The 19,638-nt window shown below is 36.5% G+C and overlaps 2 protein-coding genes across 3 annotated transcripts; both read left to right on the forward strand.

Annotated features, from left to right (window-relative positions):
- The first annotated feature begins 6,232 nt into the window (after positions 1 to 6,232).
- On the forward strand, positions 6,233 to 11,405 carry LOC140882861 (uncharacterized). Its single transcript, XM_073289084.1, has 8 exons — positions 6,233 to 6,582; positions 6,671 to 6,806; positions 8,289 to 8,547; positions 8,850 to 8,978; positions 9,072 to 9,121; positions 9,793 to 9,890; positions 9,958 to 10,245; positions 10,583 to 11,405. The coding sequence occupies exons 1-8, from the start codon at positions 6,541 to 6,543 to the stop codon at positions 11,069 to 11,071; spliced, it is 1,491 nt and encodes a 496-aa protein (XP_073145185.1). The 5' UTR covers positions 6,233 to 6,540; the 3' UTR covers positions 11,072 to 11,405.
- A 927-nt stretch (positions 11,406 to 12,332) lies between these two features.
- Positions 12,333 to 17,782, forward strand: LOC140882123 (uncharacterized). Of its 2 annotated transcripts, XM_073287897.1 has the most exons (11): positions 12,628 to 12,764; positions 13,388 to 13,578; positions 14,239 to 14,340; positions 15,041 to 15,265; positions 15,652 to 15,710; positions 15,787 to 15,878; positions 15,996 to 16,108; positions 16,522 to 16,584; positions 16,836 to 16,954; positions 17,057 to 17,119; positions 17,489 to 17,782. In XM_073287897.1, the coding sequence occupies exons 2-11, from the start codon at positions 13,504 to 13,506 to the stop codon at positions 17,595 to 17,597; spliced, it is 1,020 nt and encodes a 339-aa protein (XP_073143998.1). In that variant the 5' UTR covers positions 12,628 to 12,764; positions 13,388 to 13,503; the 3' UTR covers positions 17,598 to 17,782. The 2 variants fall into 2 exon arrangements, with proteins under 2 accessions (XP_073143997.1, XP_073143998.1); XM_073287896.1 differs by lacking the exon at positions 13,388 to 13,578 and having other exon boundaries at positions 12,333 to 12,764.
- The last annotated feature ends 1,856 nt before the right edge of the window (positions 17,783 to 19,638 follow it).

Here is a 19,638-nt window from a genome sequence, read left to right on the forward strand (position 1 = left end):
ATAATTTCTTCTATTACCATCTTTGTTGAGATCATAGAAACAATCAAATATCAAATTATGTTGTAAATTTTTTGTTATCGATGAGATTTATTTAATATATATATCGTCTTAGTTTGAGAACTTATTAAGATTTTAAATGAATAAACGACTTTGTATGCTTAGGTCGGTCTTTGTATCTTATCCTTTTAAAATTATAATGATATAATTTTATTTATTTAATAAACGATTAATAATAATATAAATTTCTTATTGTTTCTGTTTTCAAACGTGCTAGCAGATTGACTAAATTGTTAATAAAACAGAGCATTAATTTTTTATCGATACCAATTTCTATTATTGCTCGAAAATAATTTCCAATACATTATAATATAATTTATTTATCATGTATTGACAAAAAAATTATCTGATGATCCGATAAATTTTTATATAAATGATGTTGGTGATACTCCGGGAAGTTTAGGGTATCAGGATTGGTATTCGGGACAGCGAGCAGAGCTCTAGCCCGACTATTTTAGGAAAGAGTGGTTATACTCCGGGTAGTTTAGGGTATCAGGGTTGGCACTCGGGACAGCGAGCAGGGCTCTAGCCCGACTATTTTAAGGAAGAGTGGTGATATCCCGGGAGAGCAAGGTATCAGAGCTGTTGTTCGGAGAGAAACAGTAAGGGTTGAAAGGCCGAGCGGGTAGCTCAGGGCTGGACGGATAACTCATTTCGTATGGTTACGTGAGGAAGAAGAGGCTGGAAAGACCAGATCATGATGAACTAGTCAACAACTACTTTTCAGGAGCATGTTCTACACGTTGCCATGACCTCGGGTATCCCAGCCTGGTCACTCGCGAAAGGTAAACGTGGCCAGTTCCAGTATCCACGACCAAGATTGTGGCCACTATCCGGAAACTGCGGAGTAATTCTCTCACTCCAAGACCTATAAATACATTGTCACAGGTATCAGTAAAGGTATGGTCACTTAAGCCTAAAAATTACTATATTTGCTCTCTATATTTTCTTTAAGTCCACTCCTTATCTGAGTCTGACTTAAGCATCGGAGTGGCCCCGCCGGAAACCCTTTCGGCGCCCCACTAATGAAGCTTTTGGTGAATTTTCCCTGTGTGCAGGTATCATTGCGCACGAAAAGTGGTAAAATCAGGAAATCACTCGCCCTACAACCTTCTTAGCCCGGCCAGTTAATCAAGCTCACTCTTCTACCTTGTTGGCCCGGGTATCCGATTTTAGCAAAACCACATCAGATATAGAATCTCCTGAAGAAAATATTCTTTACTTTTTAGGCAATCCAAACCACATATTCTTTTAATTAAAGAATATAATTAATAAAGAACTTTGAAAAATATAAAAAAAATTAAATGGTAATTATATGGAGTAGATATCGGCCCTCATTTTTGTTTTTGTTTTTGTTTTTTCATGAAATTTTTTGTTTTGTTTGAAATAGAATTTTTATCTTTTTTAACCTTAATTTTATACGTATATATATATATATTATAATTTTAAAATAACCACCGAATTACAAAGACGACGCCGTTGTATTCCTCCTGGACCAAAAACATATGGATTGCTGAAAATTCTGTTAATAGTACGACTTCGTTAAAATGCTTGCCCAGTTTTGTCTCTGGAAAATTCTTAAATTTTCTGCGGATTTTATATAATTTTTTGTCTGTCAGGCGGTTGAAGAAATCTTGTTTCAGCTCCGAGTTTGCTTCTTCTTGTTTGGCTTTTTTTTTTGTTTGGCCTGAAATTGGGGGTGGTTAAAAAAGTATGATTACTTTGTGAAGTATTTAAAATAAAGGGATGTTGACTATTTATTTTAAAAAACAGGGAGTTGACTCATTTGAATTAAAATTAAACCTAATAAATAAATAAATTAAAAGAATTAACAATGTCAGGAGGTTTATTATTTGTTTCTTCTCCCCCAACCAAATTCTCCCGCAAAAGAAACGGGAAACCTATAAAAACCTGCAATCTTCTTCATTTTTCTCTTCATCTGGATGCTAGTCCTTGAGCTGTGAAAAAAACCTAATCTATTTCAAACATCTTCTATTGCTCATTCATCTGTATTTGAAACAAAATTTTATCAAAGTACAAGCGCAAGTAAGTTTTCTCCATTCTTGTTTTTTAAGAGAGTTTTGTCCATTATTGTTGAATGTAAGCATTTATCTGATTTAAGTCGTTATTCTTTTCATTTAGCAAGTGCAAATAAAAAAAATGATGTGTTGGAATCTGGGTCGATTCAAGGAACCCAAGGTTTGGGTAGCTTGGGTTGACCCAAGCCCTGGGTTTACCCAAAGCTTGGGTCGACCCAAGCCTTGGGTTGACCCAAGCTCTGGGTTTACCCAGGGCTTGGGTTGACCCAAGCTCTGGGTCGACCCAAGCCCTGGGTAAACCCAGATCTTGGGTCAACCCAAGGCTTGGGTCGACCCAAGCTTGGGTCAACCCAAGGCTTGGGTCGACCCAAGCTTGGGTAAACCCATAGCTTGGGTCAACCCAAGCTACCCAAACCTTGGGGTTCCTTGGGTCGACCCAGGGTGATCCAAGCCTTGGGTCAACCCAATGAGTTTTGGGTCGACCATGGTTGACCCAGAATTCATGGCCAAAACTTTTTTGGTTAACCATAGGTAGTTCTTGTTATTTTGTACCCAGAACTCTTTTGGTTGACCATGGGTAGATCATAGACAGAGCATGTAGTGTTCTTGTTATTTTTTGTGATTAAAATAGTTTTATTCTTATAATTTATGTGAATTTTGTAGGTTATGCCTACGGTAATAGTTGTTCATTTCGATGGTAGATGGGAAGCGAGTGAAGAAAACGTATATAAATGGAATCCCGGATCGAATTCAAAGTTTGCAGCTATTCCAGTATATGATGATTTTTTTCTTCTTGAAAATTTAAATCGTGAACTATATAGAGCTGGGAAAATAGAAGAGTCTGCCAACCTGAGGTTGAGTTACCTTCTAGAGTTGTCGTGCAACATTCAACCGATTTATATAGAGAATGATCAAGATTTGAAAGCATATCTGTATTTTGGTTGTCCGAAAACGAGGCCAGTGCTTAAAGTTGAAATTGAACATGTTGTTGGTTTTTTGGATGTTTCTGATAATGTGCATGAAGTTGGTATTGATGAAGGCAATACTAATTATAACGATCAAAACTCTTATGATGATTATTTTGATTTGAATATTGTTTCTTTGGATCGTAATAATATTAGTGAGGCTTTTGATGAGACAAATGTGGTTGCAAATAATGAGGCCGTTGTGGTTGCAACTGTGGATATTGATAGCGAGCCAATTGTGGTTGCAAGTAATGAGACAGTTGTGATTGCAAGAAATGAGTCAGATATGGTTGCAAATGTGGATATTGTTAATGACACATTTTCATTCACAGATGGTTCAAACTTGTTTGTTGGTCAAGAATTTCCAAACAGAGATGCGGTGAAAAATTTGTTAAGAAGAATCAGTTTGGAAGCATGTTTTGAATTTGAGACAGTAAAAAGTAGTCAGGTGGTGTATGCTGTGAAATGTACCGTGGCTAATTGTAAGTGGAGAATCTGGACCTCAAAGATGAAAGATTCACATGTATTCTCCATTCGAAAATATTGCAATACACATACTTGTGATTTGACGGGGAGGCGTAAGAGAATCCGTGGAGCTAGTTCGATTGTTGTTCATGATATGTTGGTGAATAATTTTCAAGGTAATCAAGTACAAATAACACCGAAAGCGGTCATGGCGATGATGCGCAATAATATGAATGCTGATATATCATATTACAAGGCTTGGAGAGGAAAAGAACTAGCAGACAATATTTTGAAAGGTGATCCTACCAAGAGTTTTACTCTACTGCCTTGTTATTTGCACATGGTTGAGAAGATGAACCGAGGAAGCATAACAGACATATGTGTTGACGAGAAAAATCGATTCAAGTATATGTTTCTTGCTTTTGGTGCGTGTGTCAGGGGATATCGAAGCATGCGAAAATGTGTGTCAATTGATGGTACATGGTTGAAAGGCAAGTACAATGGTGTTTTACTTGTGGCATCCGCACAGGATGGAAATTATCATCAATATCCTTTGGCGTGGGGAATTGTCGATGGTGAGTCTACTTCTTCGTGGAGTTGGTTTTTGACGAAGTTGTTAGAAGTAGTACCAGACTCGACTGATCTGGTGATAATTTCAGACAGACATCAGGGAATAATTAATGCTGTTTCTAGTGTTTATAAAAATGCACATCATGGTCATTGTGTGTGGCATTTATCCCAGAATTTGAAAACCAGGTGCAAAAAAAAGGGCGCAACGGAAATGTTTTTGCAGATTGCAAAAATTTATAAGCAAAACGAGTTTGATGTTGCATACAGTGATTTTAGGAAGAGATATCCTGAGGCTGCGCAGTTTTTGGACGAAAGAGATACACTTGATCGATGGACTCGAGCATATTGCCCAAATACTCGTTACAATATTTTGACGACAAACGGGGTTGAATCAATCAATGCTAGACTACTTGAAGAGAGAAAGCTTCCTATAATATCACTTTTAGATTCTTTACAGAGACTGACATCATCTTGGTTTGTCCGATATCGTAACGCATCAGTTGCAGCTAACAATAATCTGACCCCTACCATCGAGGGAATTCTTCGCAGCCGGTTCACTGATGCCCAAGGAATGCAAGTTTTTGAATTGGGCCATCTTGAGTTTGATGTTCGGAGTGGTCGACACTCGGCCATTGTGGACCTGGAATCTAAAAGATGCACTTGCCGAGTTTTTGATATTGACAGATTCCCATGTGCTCATGCCATTGCAGCCAGTTGGTTAGCGAATATTGACTTGTATCAATTGTGTTCAGAGTATTATTCTACGATGACATGGTGTATGGCTTACTCAGAGACTGTCTATCCAGTTCCGGAAGAAAGTGAATGGCCACCTAACATTAATTTTCCAGTTGTATTACCTCCTTGTCTACAAAAAAAAGTGGGTAGAAAAAAACAAAATAGAATTCCTTCGATTGGAGAATTTAGTAAAAGATAGAAGTAGCTTTTGTGTTTTGTAATAATGAGTTAAAAAAACATAGAAGCAACCTTTGTGTTTTGTAATAATAAGTCAAAAAAATATCTTGTCGGAGATACTCCGGGAAGTTTAGGGTATCAGGATTGGTATTCGGGACAGCGAGCAGAGCTCTAGCCCGACTATTTTAGGAAAGAGTGGTTATACTCCGGGTAGTTTAGGGTATCAGGGTTGGCACTCGGGACAGCGAGCAGGGCTCTAGCCCGACTATTTTAAGGAAGAGTGGTGATATCCCGGGAGAGCAAGGTATCAGAGCTGTTGTTCGGAGAGAAACAGTAAGGGTTGAAAGGCCGAGCGGGTAGCTCAGGGCTGGACGGATAACTCATTTCGTATGGTTACGTGAGGAAGAAGAGGCTGGAAAGACCAGATCATGATGAACTAGTCAACAACTACTTTTCAGGAGCATGTTCTACACGTTGCCATGACCTCGGGTATCCCAGCCTGGTCACTCGCGAAAGGTAAACGTGGCCAGTTCCAGTATCCACGACCAAGATTGTGGCCACTATCCGGAAACTGCGGAGTAATTCTCTCACTCCAAGACCTATAAATACATTGTCACAGGTATCAGTAAAGGTATGGTCACTTAAGCCTAAAAATTACTATATTTGCTCTCTATATTTTCTTTAAGTCCACTCCTTATCTGAGTCTGACTTAAGCATCGGAGTGGCCCCGCCGGAAACCCTTTCGGCGCCCCACTAATGAAGCTTTTGGTGAATTTTCCCTGTGTGCAGGTATCATTGCGCACGAAAAGTGGTAAAATCAGGAAATCACTCGCCCTACAACCTTCTTAGCCCGGCCAGTTAATCAAGCTCACTCTTCTACCTTGTTGGCCCGGGTATCCGATTTTAGCAAAACCACATCAGATATAGAATCTCCTGAAGAAAATATTCTTTACTTTTTAGGCAATCCAAACCACATATTCTTTTAATTAAAGAATATAATTAATAAAGAACTTTGAAAAATATAAAAAAAATTAAATGGTAATTATATGGAGTAGATATCGGCCCTCATTTTTGTTTTTGTTTTTGTTTTTTCATGAAATTTTTTGTTTTGTTTGAAATAGAATTTTTATCTTTTTTAACCTTAATTTTATACGTATATATATATATATTATAATTTTAAAATAACCACCGAATTACAAAGACGACGCCGTTGTATTCCTCCTGGACCAAAAACATATGGATTGCTGAAAATTCTGTTAATAGTACGACTTCGTTAAAATGCTTGCCCAGTTTTGTCTCTGGAAAATTCTTAAATTTTCTGCGGATTTTATATAATTTTTTGTCTGTCAGGCGGTTGAAGAAATCTTGTTTCAGCTCCGAGTTTGCTTCTTCTTGTTTGGCTTTTTTTTTTGTTTGGCCTGAAATTGGCTTTGGATCCAGCATTTATCGTGGTTCATCGAATTCTTTAGGACCTTCCAGTTAATTTTTAATTTTTTTATGTAATTTCTAAGGTAGAGGAATAGCTGTTATTCATGGACCATAGAAATGCCACTAGCGAGGAATCGCCGTTGATGGTAATGTACTTCTATTGCACCTTGTGATTTTCTTGCTGTTATATGCTTTCATTATGATTATTTTGATTCGTGGAGTTCTTTTGTCAAGGAAAATGGAAGTTCGACGAGAAACGACCGGCCTGGTATTCCGCAGTTATTTACATCAGTACCATCTCTGAATGATGCTGCTTCTTATCTCGCTGAAACTACTTCGATTTTCACGCGCTGCTTCACTAATGTTTCGGGTATCTTCTATTCAGCTATTTCTGAAAGTTATAATTTCATAGGAAAAAGCTTCTACATCAATGATTCTGTATGCATTTATTATGTATTTATTGCGTTTTTATTCTATTGTAACTGTATACATGTGGGTAAAATTTTAAATTTTCAATATTGATGGAAAACTATGATTGTTGCTGATGCAGATTACCAATTGATTTTAAAAATAAACTCTTGCAACTGGATCTCCATGTATGTTTGCGGGTTTTTTCTGTTGTTATTGAAGCATAAGCAGTCTCATCTTTTTTTGTCTATGAGTCGTCTTTAGCTGTGATCCAATGAGCTATGTTTCAATATTGTTTTCTGATAATGTTTCTCTATCGTTTTTCTCTTTCTGTGTCATATCTTATTGCTGTCCCTTTTGTTGTTTACTTTAATTTGCATATCAAGAGTCTTCTGAATGTCATATGGACGGTGGAACTTTAAAATAGATGATAATTTGGACATCTGTTGGACGCATAGGAAATGGACGTGAAATTTTGATTTTTAGAAATTGAGAAACACAAACGATGTCAGATTAAGAAGCCTTTGCATATGCAAGTTGTTTGTTACTCAAAGTGTCGATGTATTACACATCACAACTTTTAATTTAAATTGATCTTTAGCTAATATGGTATTTATCCATACTTTGGTGTTTGTTCAATGGATTGATGTGTTCCAGACATTGAGAATGTTAAGTATAACAATAATTGAACACAAGTTGTTGAAAACTAGCATCCTCTCTATCCACATTCTCGACCTCATTTTTCCTGTATTCTACTGTTCCTTGAATCATTTCCCTCAATTTTCTTGATGTCGAGTACTAGCATCTTGGGGTATTTGAGATTTACTTATTTAGATGTCTGTTTTACGCTTAAAAATCACTAAAAAAGTTATTGGATTTAAGCAAGGCATAGATTTTCCATTTATGACATAACGAGGCAATGTGAGATGAATGAAACTAAAAAATACGTTTTCATCCGAGTGGGAAAAATATATTTTATCACTTGATTATTTAAAGAGAAGGCATAAAGGTATTTTTTTCAGAAAGCAGGCTGGTCAGCTATTGAAGGATATGGGAGGTTATGGCATTTTTAGTGATGAATTTAATATGGGAATGGATTAAATTAGGTAGGGTTTAAGATTTGAGATCATTGGGCGACCAACTAAATCCATATATAGTGTTGAATACCGCGAAGTTGTTCCATGTGGCGCAAGATACAGTAATTTATTTACTTTTGATTTTTTTTTTGGCTATTTGATCATATGGTAAAAATATTTCACGACGACATATTTTATTTAACTTGATTTGGTTCATCACGTCACAAAAAGCTTGCCTCCCTTTTTGTATAAATTATATATTTTCTCCTACATCTCGTTCCCTAAGAACCAAAAATGATTTGATAGAATTGGCAATGCTTTGAAAGTTATGTTGTTCAACTAATCACTAATGCATATATTTCTTGCAGTGGGACCTGTATCTGAAGACTCTGATGGGCGGGAAATTTTGACGTTTGCTTCAGGAGAAGCCATATCTTTGACACCTAATCAGAATATGTCTTCAAGTGGCAGCGTTTCATCTGTTCTTGAATCAGTTGATACCAAATTTGATGCTCCAGTAGTACACGGTGGAATAACCAGGAACGCTGCTGGAGAGCCTTCTGAAAGTTCTAGCTTGCTTGTACAATCAAATAACAACCGCCAAAATGGCATTACCCTTTTTCAAGGGTAATAATTGTCTGAGCCTACTAGATGGCGCCTCTGTTATATTTAGTGGATTCAATGCATGGGCATTGTGCTTTGTATTTGATGGGTTGGCATATCCTATTTTACATGAAAACTTAATCCCAATTTTTTTGCAAAGAAAGAAGTGTTTGTCAGATCCTGTCTAGTTATGTCATTTTCTTGCCAATCAGCTACTTTATACAACTCATCAAACGATAAACCTTGATTTTGTTGCACTTCACATTCTCATTTTCTTGCTCTATTTATTTATGAAATTATCTTATTATTGTTCTTGCTATTATTAGCCTTGTTGAAAAGGTCAAGAGGACAGTTCAAGGCTCTGCTGATGACATTGGATGGCTACAACGAGATCCAAACATGCCACCAGTTGAAGATGGAACTGGAAGATTTACCGAAATACTTGATGATATAAGGTTTATTCTATGTGTATTTTTCCAGCATATCTCATATTCTCATTAGATATATTTTTAATTCATGTGTATGATTTAGTCGTGTTTCTCTATCAGGCATGGATTGCATGGGTTGCCAAATACAATGGTTTACTTGTTGGTCCCAGGTAGCAACTCATTTCCCCTAGTTAGCTAATAAAGTAGTATCTCTGGAGACCTTTTTGTCAGGCACCTGAGGGAAATTTGGGGGAGTGACCTTGGTCAAATTTCATTTTTAAATAGTAGCTTCCCCAAGTGTATGCAAATACACTTGGGAGGATTATTGTTTAAAAAAAGTTTGTATCAAGGTTGTTTTGCCAACTACCCCGGCACCTGAAGGCAGATCCGTGAATTTTGTCATAATTCCCTCCCAACTAGCAGGTGAAAGGATATGTACAACAGATCATAAAAGTGAAAACACAAAAGCTATGTTGAGTTAGCGTAATATTTATTACTCTCATGGCAATTCTGTACATTATGATTATGAACAGCGCATAATTTGCTTAGCAACATTAATATCATTCCAAAATATTTGAAAATAACGATCAGCTTCATTTTCTGCTCACTTTCATCCTTGTGTTATGGTTAGAGGAAGTAGTTGAACAATAAAATTTTTCAACAGTAATAGTTTGTATTGTAAATTTGTTTTGGTGCTTCTCAAGGGCTGGGAATATGAATTCTCCTGCATTGGGTTATTTACACGCATAATAAATAATAATTACACAATGAAAATGATTCTCAGTACTCTCAGCTATCAGATTATGTTATGTTTAATTGTTTGTTTTTGCTACTTCTGTAGGTCTTTTCAGCAACCATGGGCCTCTTTACTTTGTGAATACGAAAACAAGTTTTTCAAAGATGGGGCTCACCTGTCATATAGCCAAAATTCACAGTGAGGTATTTGTCGATTTACACTGTTTACTTTGTGTTATTTTTTATTATTATTAATGAATTTAAAGTTTAGGCTTCTGTAGATAAGAACGCAAAAGAGATAAAGGACTACATAGAGGAATTATATTGGGGTTCAAAGAAACGCGTTTTGCTACTTGGCCATAGTAAGGGGGGTGTAGATGCGGCTGCCTCTTTGTCCATGTACTGGGATGAACTCAAAGAGAAGGTTGCGGGGCTAGCATTAGCACAAAGTCCATATGGAGGTAGTCCAATTGCTTCAGATATATTACGGGAAGGACAGCTTGGTGATTACTTCAACGTCCGTAAGCTTATGGAGATCCTGATTTGTAAAGTTATTAAGGTATTCTTCCATCTGGCCTTTATTCTGATATTGTTTCTTGTTTCCCTAAGTGTTTGGTGTATTTTATTATAAAGTACCATCGACATATATAGAACCTAAAATGACTAAAAACAAAATGTTTGGAATTGGGATGGGATACACAGTTTATCAGGTTTATTGTAATCTTGAAATGAAAAACTTACGTGAAATATTGAGTAAGATGCCAATTTATTTGGTTTCTTTGGTGTAGTCTGATGGATTTGGAGACAATATTTATTAATTTACTAACAGCAGATTGCACAAAATTTGCCATACATTGTAGCAATAGAATGTGCTAATGCTTTTAGCTGTTATGAAGGGTGACATGCAGGCGCTTGAAGATTTAACGTACGAGAGGAGAAAAAACTTCTTGAGAGAATACCATTTACCCAGGGAGCTGCCCGTTGTTTCTTTCCACACAGAGGCCAGCATTTCTCCTGCTGTTTTGGCTACATTATCTCGTGTGGCCCATGCAGAACTACCCATGTTTTCCCCTCTCGCTAGTGGTTCACTTACGACACTCCCTGTTGTGATTCCTCTTGGTGCAGCAATGGCTGCATGTGCTCAGCTGCTTCAGATCAGGTATGGTGAAAAGAGCGACGGGCTCGTAACTTGTCGTGATGCTGAGGTCCCCGGTTCGATTGTTGTACGGCCAAAACGCAGGCTCGACCATGCTTGGATGGTTTACTCGTCACTGGACGACGATCCATCAGAAGCCAATGCATCTCAAGTATGCGAAGCTCTTCTGACTCTGCTGGTTGAGGGAGGGCTCAAGAAGAGGCACGAACTTGCCAACAAAGATGAGTGAAACACTTGGATTCAAAAATTTACTTAATTCGACTGCTGTACGTTTTTTCAGCAGCAGAAAGATCACTCGGTACATTGTCTAGATTGTGGGACACAACTTAGTCCCAAGATTTTATCCTAAAATATGTGTGTACAAATTAGTGGTCCGAATACTTTGCTTCGTGCATCCCAGTTCATGTCCAGACTTTAGTTGAAGTAGATATGTTAGCGTAGTTACTGTGACCAAGAAATTCGGTTTTCAGGGATGCGTCTGAATTCATGTCACAAAGGTTAAACATTATGTTATTCTTACTTTTGTTAAGGTATTTTGATTTGATTTAAGAAGGATGGGCTCATTTCAATATCAGGCGAGGAAATGAAAAGGCGTTGACTTGTGTTTGCTGTTAGCTTTTCTTGGAAATTATAAATCTAATTACTGAATGATGGATTCCCTGACTTTAAAAATTCAGAATTATTTGTCTCAAAAAAAAAAAATCAGAATTATTTAGCTAAATGATATTTGACATTTAACCTTCTTAACTTTACACATTGTTTGGTCTTTGTATTTCATATATTTTTGAAGGTAATTTGCAAAAAAAATTTAAGAAAGCTCATAGATTAACAAATTTTTTTGACCAAAGGTCATTTTTCAATCTTCTTTTTCGGCTGTTGCATACACAAAAAATCTAACGATCTGTAATCAGACCCAATCCGATCTTAATTATTAAAAAATATTATTTTTTTGTTGAATGTTAATTTGTTTTTTCAATACAGATATGAATCGCATTTTTATTATGAATATTTATTCATCTCACAGGAGACATTCATACCTTAATAATGAGAGGAAAAAAAAAAAATAGGTCGTTGTGAAATAATCACAAAGCTATATTCATATGATGTGTCGACATTATCAATTTTGTAATCAAAATTAATATTTTTAGGTATTTGGTATAAAAAGTTAGCACTTTTTCATCGGTCGGTCGAGTAAATCAGTTCATAAAATTAACTCGTAAACCCGTCTCATACAAGTTTTTGTGGAAAAAAATTATTATTTTAAATTAAAATGTATTTTTAACCTTATCTATCTAAACTATTAATTATTTATCGTCGTCTCATCATCAATAATGATAATGACGATGATCGATCTAAAAAAATGATAATGATGATTATTTTTCATCATCATACTACAATTTTAATTTTAATAATAATAATAATAATTTTAAAAAGCGAATGGTCGCGTGGCGTGTGTACAGGACTCGCTAGTATCTTTGATTTTGTACGCTACGAAGCCGAGACTAGGTTTCGTGCAAACAATAATGTCAGTACAAAACCTCGCGGACCCGATCCATTTGCAAAATCCGAATCCATCTGGGGATCCGAATTCATATCCTAACCCTAGTCCTCCGTCACCATCAGCGTCTCGCATGAATCCTTCAACGGCACTGCCGGAACCACCAGAGGTCTCTGTGACGGCTGATATTCCGGCTCCAACGCTTAAGAGGCCTCGCGAGGATGACACGGAGGCCGATGCATATAAAGGGACCTCAGCAGACACGCCGGCAGCGAAGCGGCGTGTCGTTGCTACACAAGATTTGATATATCGCATCGTGGTGCCGTCAAGGCAGATCGGAAAGGTCATTGGGAAGGGGGGCCATCGAATTCAGAAGGTTCGGGAGGATACTAGAGCTACTATCAAGATTGCTGATGCCATCTCGGTAAGTAAGTTGTGCTGCAGTTCTGATCATGGATTGATTGTCCTATTTCTAGTGTTGATTTTATTTGGATAAACGGAAGGGATGTGTTGCAAAGAGGAAGCAAGAAGTTTGGCATCGGCTTAATTTTATTTTTTTTTCGTCGAGCCGTTGAAATTTCAATTTTTTTCAAAATAAATATCTGATTCTGATGTAAATTAAATGCTGGAATTATATTTTGTTGTTTTAATTTGTTAAGGCAGTCTGAACTTTGGTACTTAGTTGATTTGTTGTCCATTCGAAGTGTAGAAGACAGGGCGAAGGTAACAATGTGAAATTTTAATTGGTTACGATGCAACTTGTACTTGGTTTGGATTTCAAATTTTTGGTACCTATGGCAACTCAGCAAGCTGAGGGAGGCTAATTCTAGGAATATAGAGATGAAAAAAGAAGTAACAGCATGAGCACACATGCCATCTTTAATGAAGTTTTGATATGGGGGAAGGCTGTGATGTCTATTTTTCATTTTCTTGTTTTTTGACTATAAGTTTTAGGTTTCAGGCCCAAAAAAAATTCAAATGTAATGTACAAAACGAAGCTGATAGGATATGAATTGAAACTTACGCCCTTATTTTGTTGCTCTGCAGTTCTATCTTAACAGATAGAGGGACTAGGCCCCTCTATATTTCTAACTGGATTTAGACCAATAAGGTGGGTCAATAAATCAGATCCAGGTTCATCACATTCTTGCAGGAAATCTCAAATGGGTGCTGGACCACATCCATTTTGCGCCAAAGTCAAAAAACTAGATATCCATATTTACGTCCGATTATATCTGGTATTTTTAAGATTAAATTCTCATATCCCACCCCATCGCATCTTGTTCCCCACCCCCATTATGTTACTCCCACCCCCTGCTGCTTTCTTTATCCCACCCCATTGTATTATTCCCCACCCCTGCTGCTTGATTTATCCCCGCCCCTATTGCATTATTGCTCACTAGACCTTAGTCTCAGCAACCCCCCACCCCAATCCCTTGGAGTGGCCCTGGCCTCATGGCCGTTGCTCTCCCTTCATACCTCCAATTCTCCATCTGATCAAACCCCCCTTTTTCCCTCCCTTCTCCCTTCTTTATGTGTTGTAGGTGTTTGGGTGGGGATGGGATCAAGGGTTGCTGAATCCAAATTTAGGTCAATTTAGCATCCTGTCAAGAAAACAATATTGAAAAGTATGGATCCTAAAGGCAACCTTTTCTGGGTCCGGCTTATAATTATGTGTCCATAGGGCTAGCTCAACTGGGTCCAGATATCAAAGAGACCCCATCATTCACATGCCTCAGTGAAACCATGGCATTTCCAGAATGGGTTTCTTGAGCTGATGGGTAGAATTGTCTTTCGAATATCTCGTCCAACTTTCATTGTTATGTAATCTTAGAGTTTCTGTACTTTGGTGATGCTATTTCTGGATGTGAATATTTATTGAAGTGACGGTTTTGCAGCGACATGAAGAGCGTGTGATCATCGTAAGTTCCAAAGACAGCGACAGTGTTTTCTCTGATGCGGAAAATGCTCTTCATCAAATTGTTAGCCTTATCCTCAAGGTACTGTGACTAGAATATGATAAAGCTTTTCAAAAATTTCCATTTGAATAATTGCTCTGGACATTGCATCTTACTTGGTGGTTTGGTTCAACTTCACATCAGTTGAATTTGTGTGGTTTTTTACCGACTCGGATGTGATGAACCTCTAACAAGTGCTGACTGCCTATGAAATCTCAAGATGAGAATCAGCAATCTACAATAGACTAATTGTGACATTAATTAAGAATGGACATTATTTCTACTTTATATGACTGGGAGCGTGCAATGTCAGGAGACTATTCTTGCGTATGCAGACGAAGTGTTTAGAGTGGATACTGTTATTGTGGATTAAGAATTACAAATACTAACCTAGACTTGCTTAGGTATTTGCACAATAAATTGTGACAAGAATTAATAGTTTTCTAAACAAATGATATTAAAATCTCTGTAGACCTTGCAAACATGAGTGAACTGTTATTGGGATTTGGGGTGGAATATGGCAGGAGGGCCAAATGTACAAGCTTGTTTCACCCATGAGTATGGATTGAGCAGGTGACCATATTCGAGTTCAAGAACATTCAGTGCAAGAGCCGTTGTTTGTTTCCTTCTACTTAGTCTAGTTCTTGTTGTTTTGCTGTGACTATCTTGTTGAATTAGAGAATGTGAGATGATTTTTTATCTGACATTGATATGGAACGTTTCTTTCCTACTATTTTTAAAGGAAGACTGTAGTGGTAATGTGGAGACAGTGAAAGTTGGCACCGGACATGTGGCAGCTAATACAGTGAGGCTTCTGATTGCTGGTTCTCAAGCCGGTGGTTTGATTGGAGTTTCAGGTCAAAACATAGAGAACTTGAGGAATTCCTCTGGAGCAAATATTACAGTTCTTTCTCCTAGTCAGTTACCCCCATATGCGTCCGCCCATGAGTCAGATCGCGTTGTTCAGGTTAGCGGATGGTGATCACATCTTTTATATCAACATGTTCTTGCCCATCAACTGCATAGAATTGAAATAGTACGGTGGATTAATGAGTGGGTTATACTGATTTTTTTCCATGTGCACTGCCTATTCTTATACTCAATTCTTTTTAAATGGAAAACGGCTCAGATTCTAAATTTTTTTATATAAATTCCACAAATTTTTGGCTATGTCATGCATGGCCTAACCAATGACGCTGGACCTGCAAAAGCAATTTAAGTACTCTCTTTGCCTGCCTGATGGATCTAGAATATTGAGATCCATAATTAATTTGTTCCAGTATCAACCCTTCCCTAAAATGCTGAAACTCTTTTATTGATTCTGTGAGAGTGTTGCTCGTGTTGTTTTCGCAGATATCAGGAGATATCCCTGTTGTTCTTAGAGCTGTAGTTGAAATTGGTTGCCAACTTAGGTGAGCATTGGTGGTTTGTGTGGCGTTAATTCACCTTCCTGTCCTTTGTTTTTAATAGTACTGTCACTATGTTTAGAGAGAACCCGCCAAAGCAAGTGATATCAATAAGCCCAACTTATAATTCTGGTTTTCAACGGCAGCCTCAACAGTACTTGGATCCCGCTTCTGGTACTAACCCTTTGCGCACCAGTATTACTGAATTTTGATAGCTTAATTGCAATATTTGGTGAAACTATGTTTGTATTTCCGATAAATACATCTTACTTAAGACTAAAAATCTTGCAGCTGAATATGTTAACCTGGATTTATTGGTTCCTGAAAACCTGGTGGGTGGGTTGATTGGGCGGTTTGGTGCTAACATATCAAGGATCAGAAATGAGTCCGGAGCAAATATCAAGGTATTTCAAATTTACACTGCATCTGTTCAAATGCCTCTGGCTTTCATAGCAGAATTTACTTCGAAAATAATTGATTGGGCGACTGGGTGTGCTCATGCATACATATTTATTTCCGGTAATTTCTGTCTTGTGCTAGCAGATTGTTATACATGATTGAAGGAAATGAATATATTAATATCACCATATGTCCATAACTTTACTACAGTCAGCAATGACTTTATACGTCAAATTCTCATGCCGTGTAAAACAGGTTGAGAAGTCATAGATAGTGTCAAAATGCTCATATTTGTTTTGTTTTCCTTTTTATGTTTACGTGCCATCAAACTTATGGAGGTTATACTACCAATTTATAGTTCAAAGGTTTGGGTCTTGGACGTTTATTTTCTTTTCGCTCTTTCACATTCGTTATGCAGGTTCATGGTGGCCGAGGTGAACAAACACAAAGGCAAATCCATCTTGGCGGTAGTGCTCAACAGGTTGGGCTTCTTTTTCTTGTACATTTTTCCTCTTTTCTGGATAAAATCTGATGAAGTTTTCAAGTGATTCACTAGTCGGACTTGCTTTTCACGATAATTTTTTTCTGCTAATCATGTTACATTACTGCACCATCCCAATTGATGGGAAACCTAAAATTACTAATCACACAAAATTTGGATCCGAACTGGCTGAATTCTTAGTTTAAGACTAGTGCAATTTTTTGGATTCTTGATGCCAATATCTTTGTTAGGTTGCTCTTGCCAAACAACGTGTTGATGAATATGTGTATGCTGAGTTGATGCGACAAGCAGGTGGTCAACTACAACAAACGGCTGTTCAGTCGCAACAATTACCAATTCAGCAACCAATGTAAGTTGGTAATTTCGTTCTCATCCAGATTTGAGTTTACATGTGTTTCGAAAACTTGTTATGAAGTAAGCTAAGTAATTATAAATGCTGTTATTTGTGCAGGCATGGCATGTCAGATGCACTATACCAAGGTTACAGCCATGTCCACGGTCTCTATACCAACAGGTTTGTATCTTAGAAGATAATTTTGATAACGTGCCTAGATCCGCGACGAATTTTTATTGAGTAATTTTTATATAAATAAATGGGAGAGGCTGGTGGATAGTTGCAATTTGCAATTGAGTCTTGATCTTTCGCTCAAAAGTTGACCGACTCTCATATTCCATGTGTTTTGATGGTTAATAACATGTTTCATGAAATCATTTTCAAAGTCATTTCAAAAATACATTATCTATCGATTCAATTTCTTCAAATGTAACATTAAATGAAGTAGAAGTTAGACAAACTCTGGATTGCTAATAAACATGCCATATGAATAAAGAGACTACTCATTCGAGGAAAGATGCAAATGAAGTTTACCATGTAATGTTGCAGTGCTCATCAACCTGGAATGCTGCCCTCACTTCCTACATTGTATGCGCCGCCTACGACAGGCCAAGCTCCATACTATGGCCATCACCCGTACAACGCCCCCCCATTATAGGTGCTCAAATAAGCTTTTATTTATTCCTCCCTTGTGTGGATGCCTTGTCGTTTTCTGAAACTTTCCATGTAAGAATGCTATTCTGTTTGTGCTATGCTATTTAATTTTCAAAATTCGTTCTGGTGATTGGTGGCGATTTGTTTCAAGCAACGTTCTACGTCGATCCTAGACTATCGATCTGGTCTCACCTGATGCGTTATATAACATCATACGTTTGAATGTGTGAGTTTCTAAAAATTTCTCTAAGAACTTGCTAAATCCAAGAGAGGTCAATTTGATCTACTGTTAAGGTTTTACATTTTATATCATTAGCCAAAATAAGTCATTTCTTGCCGTCAGTGTTGCATATATTCATATTATTGCAAGTTTACCCCATTATTGTGACCTGGAGAGGTTGGTTGAGTAGAAATCTTTTGCCTTTAACAAATTATTATCGTGTACAAAACATTAAATCAAAAAGTATAAATTTCCCAATTAATTGTACTTCAATCAAGTAGTTATCCGCCAAATCCTCAACTACCCAAATAAATAAAAATCTTGAAAAATTCACCTCAAGATTAGGTAACCAAAATCTTGTATCTCATTCGCACAATGGCACGTGCGAACTCCAAGAGAATCAATGGGGGGGCTGTGGATTTGCAAGGCTGGATGATAGAGTTGTATCTTGTACGGAGTAGTTATTCATTATTTTAATTATTTGAAGCAAATGATTGAATTGTTGAGATGTATGTGTGTTCCATTGTTTGACCCCAAGTGTTTGAAAGAATTGAGCAAACATCACACGTGGTGTGCCAGGTGCAAATATTCATTTCATCCCCCAACTTTCATTATTTTTTTTTGCTTAAATTTGTTTGATGGGATATTATTGGTGTAGCACTTGTAATTATTAAATGAGCTCATGAATAATGCATTGTACATTTCTATGGTACATAAATATGCCTATACATGCATACATATCTGTATGCATATATTGCACTTAACCAAGAGAGAAGGTTAAGTTGAATAATGCATCTCAAATCATGAGATATTTTACATACTAAAGCGAATGATTTGACAATTTTTATTGAAAATAGCATGAATTTTATCAAATGATTAGTAAATACCTAACCAACTTATTAGGATATGTAAACATTGATTACCAAAAATTGATTGTTGTTTTTTATATTCTAAATCTCAATTATATAGACTTTTAACAGATAGATTAAGAAAAATCATTAAAAAAATTCTATTTTACATACAAACTTTATGTTTTATCTTTATTTGATTCATTCAAAAAATAGTTAAACGTTTTTCAAAATTTAATTAATAAAGATATATTAATAAAAAGTAGTATTTTTTTTTTTTTGACGGTAATAAAAAGTAGTATTAATATTTCTGAGTGTGCTTGTCTGGATCACAAATATTTGGAAATTATTTCTATTTATGATTCATTTATCCGAATAAATCAAAATTGAAATTGGAGAAGAAAAAAAAAAAAGAGAGACATAAGTTGACAAGTAAGGAGGCAAGATCACGTGAACAGAGCAACTGTAATGTTTTGGAAGGATTAAGGTGGGGTGCATCGATATGATTGTTAAGCATTTTGAATGGTTAATAATTCTTCAATTATTAACTTCAACCAAATTATAACGGGCCCGCCAATTTGATGTCTCGAAAAATATTTCATATCATGATTTATGAGTAGATAATAATCATATCATGATTTAAATTATTAGATTTCAAAATATACAGACTTCTATAAAAAAAATACATTTTATCCTTATTTGACATACGGTTGACCTCGAATTCTCTTATATCCACTTTCAAGCCATTCAAATCTAATATCTAATCAAAAGATGAAGTTTTTTTTTTTAATTGAGAAAGAATTTGTTATTATTCCGTTAATACAACTCGAAATATCGTCTCTGATTTAATACTTGCGTTCTAGATAAGGGTAATGATTAAAATTCAAGAAAGATAGATGACAATAAATGATATTTCGCTAGAAAACAGAAAGAGGGAAAAAGCAAACATGGCCCTAATTGAGTGCTTCGAAAAAATT

The sequence above is a fragment of the Henckelia pumila genome, chromosome 2, assembly GCF_033568475.1.
Source record: "Henckelia pumila isolate YLH828 chromosome 2, ASM3356847v2, whole genome shotgun sequence".
In the NCBI taxonomy this organism is placed as follows: Eukaryota; Viridiplantae; Streptophyta; class Magnoliopsida; order Lamiales; family Gesneriaceae; genus Henckelia; species Henckelia pumila.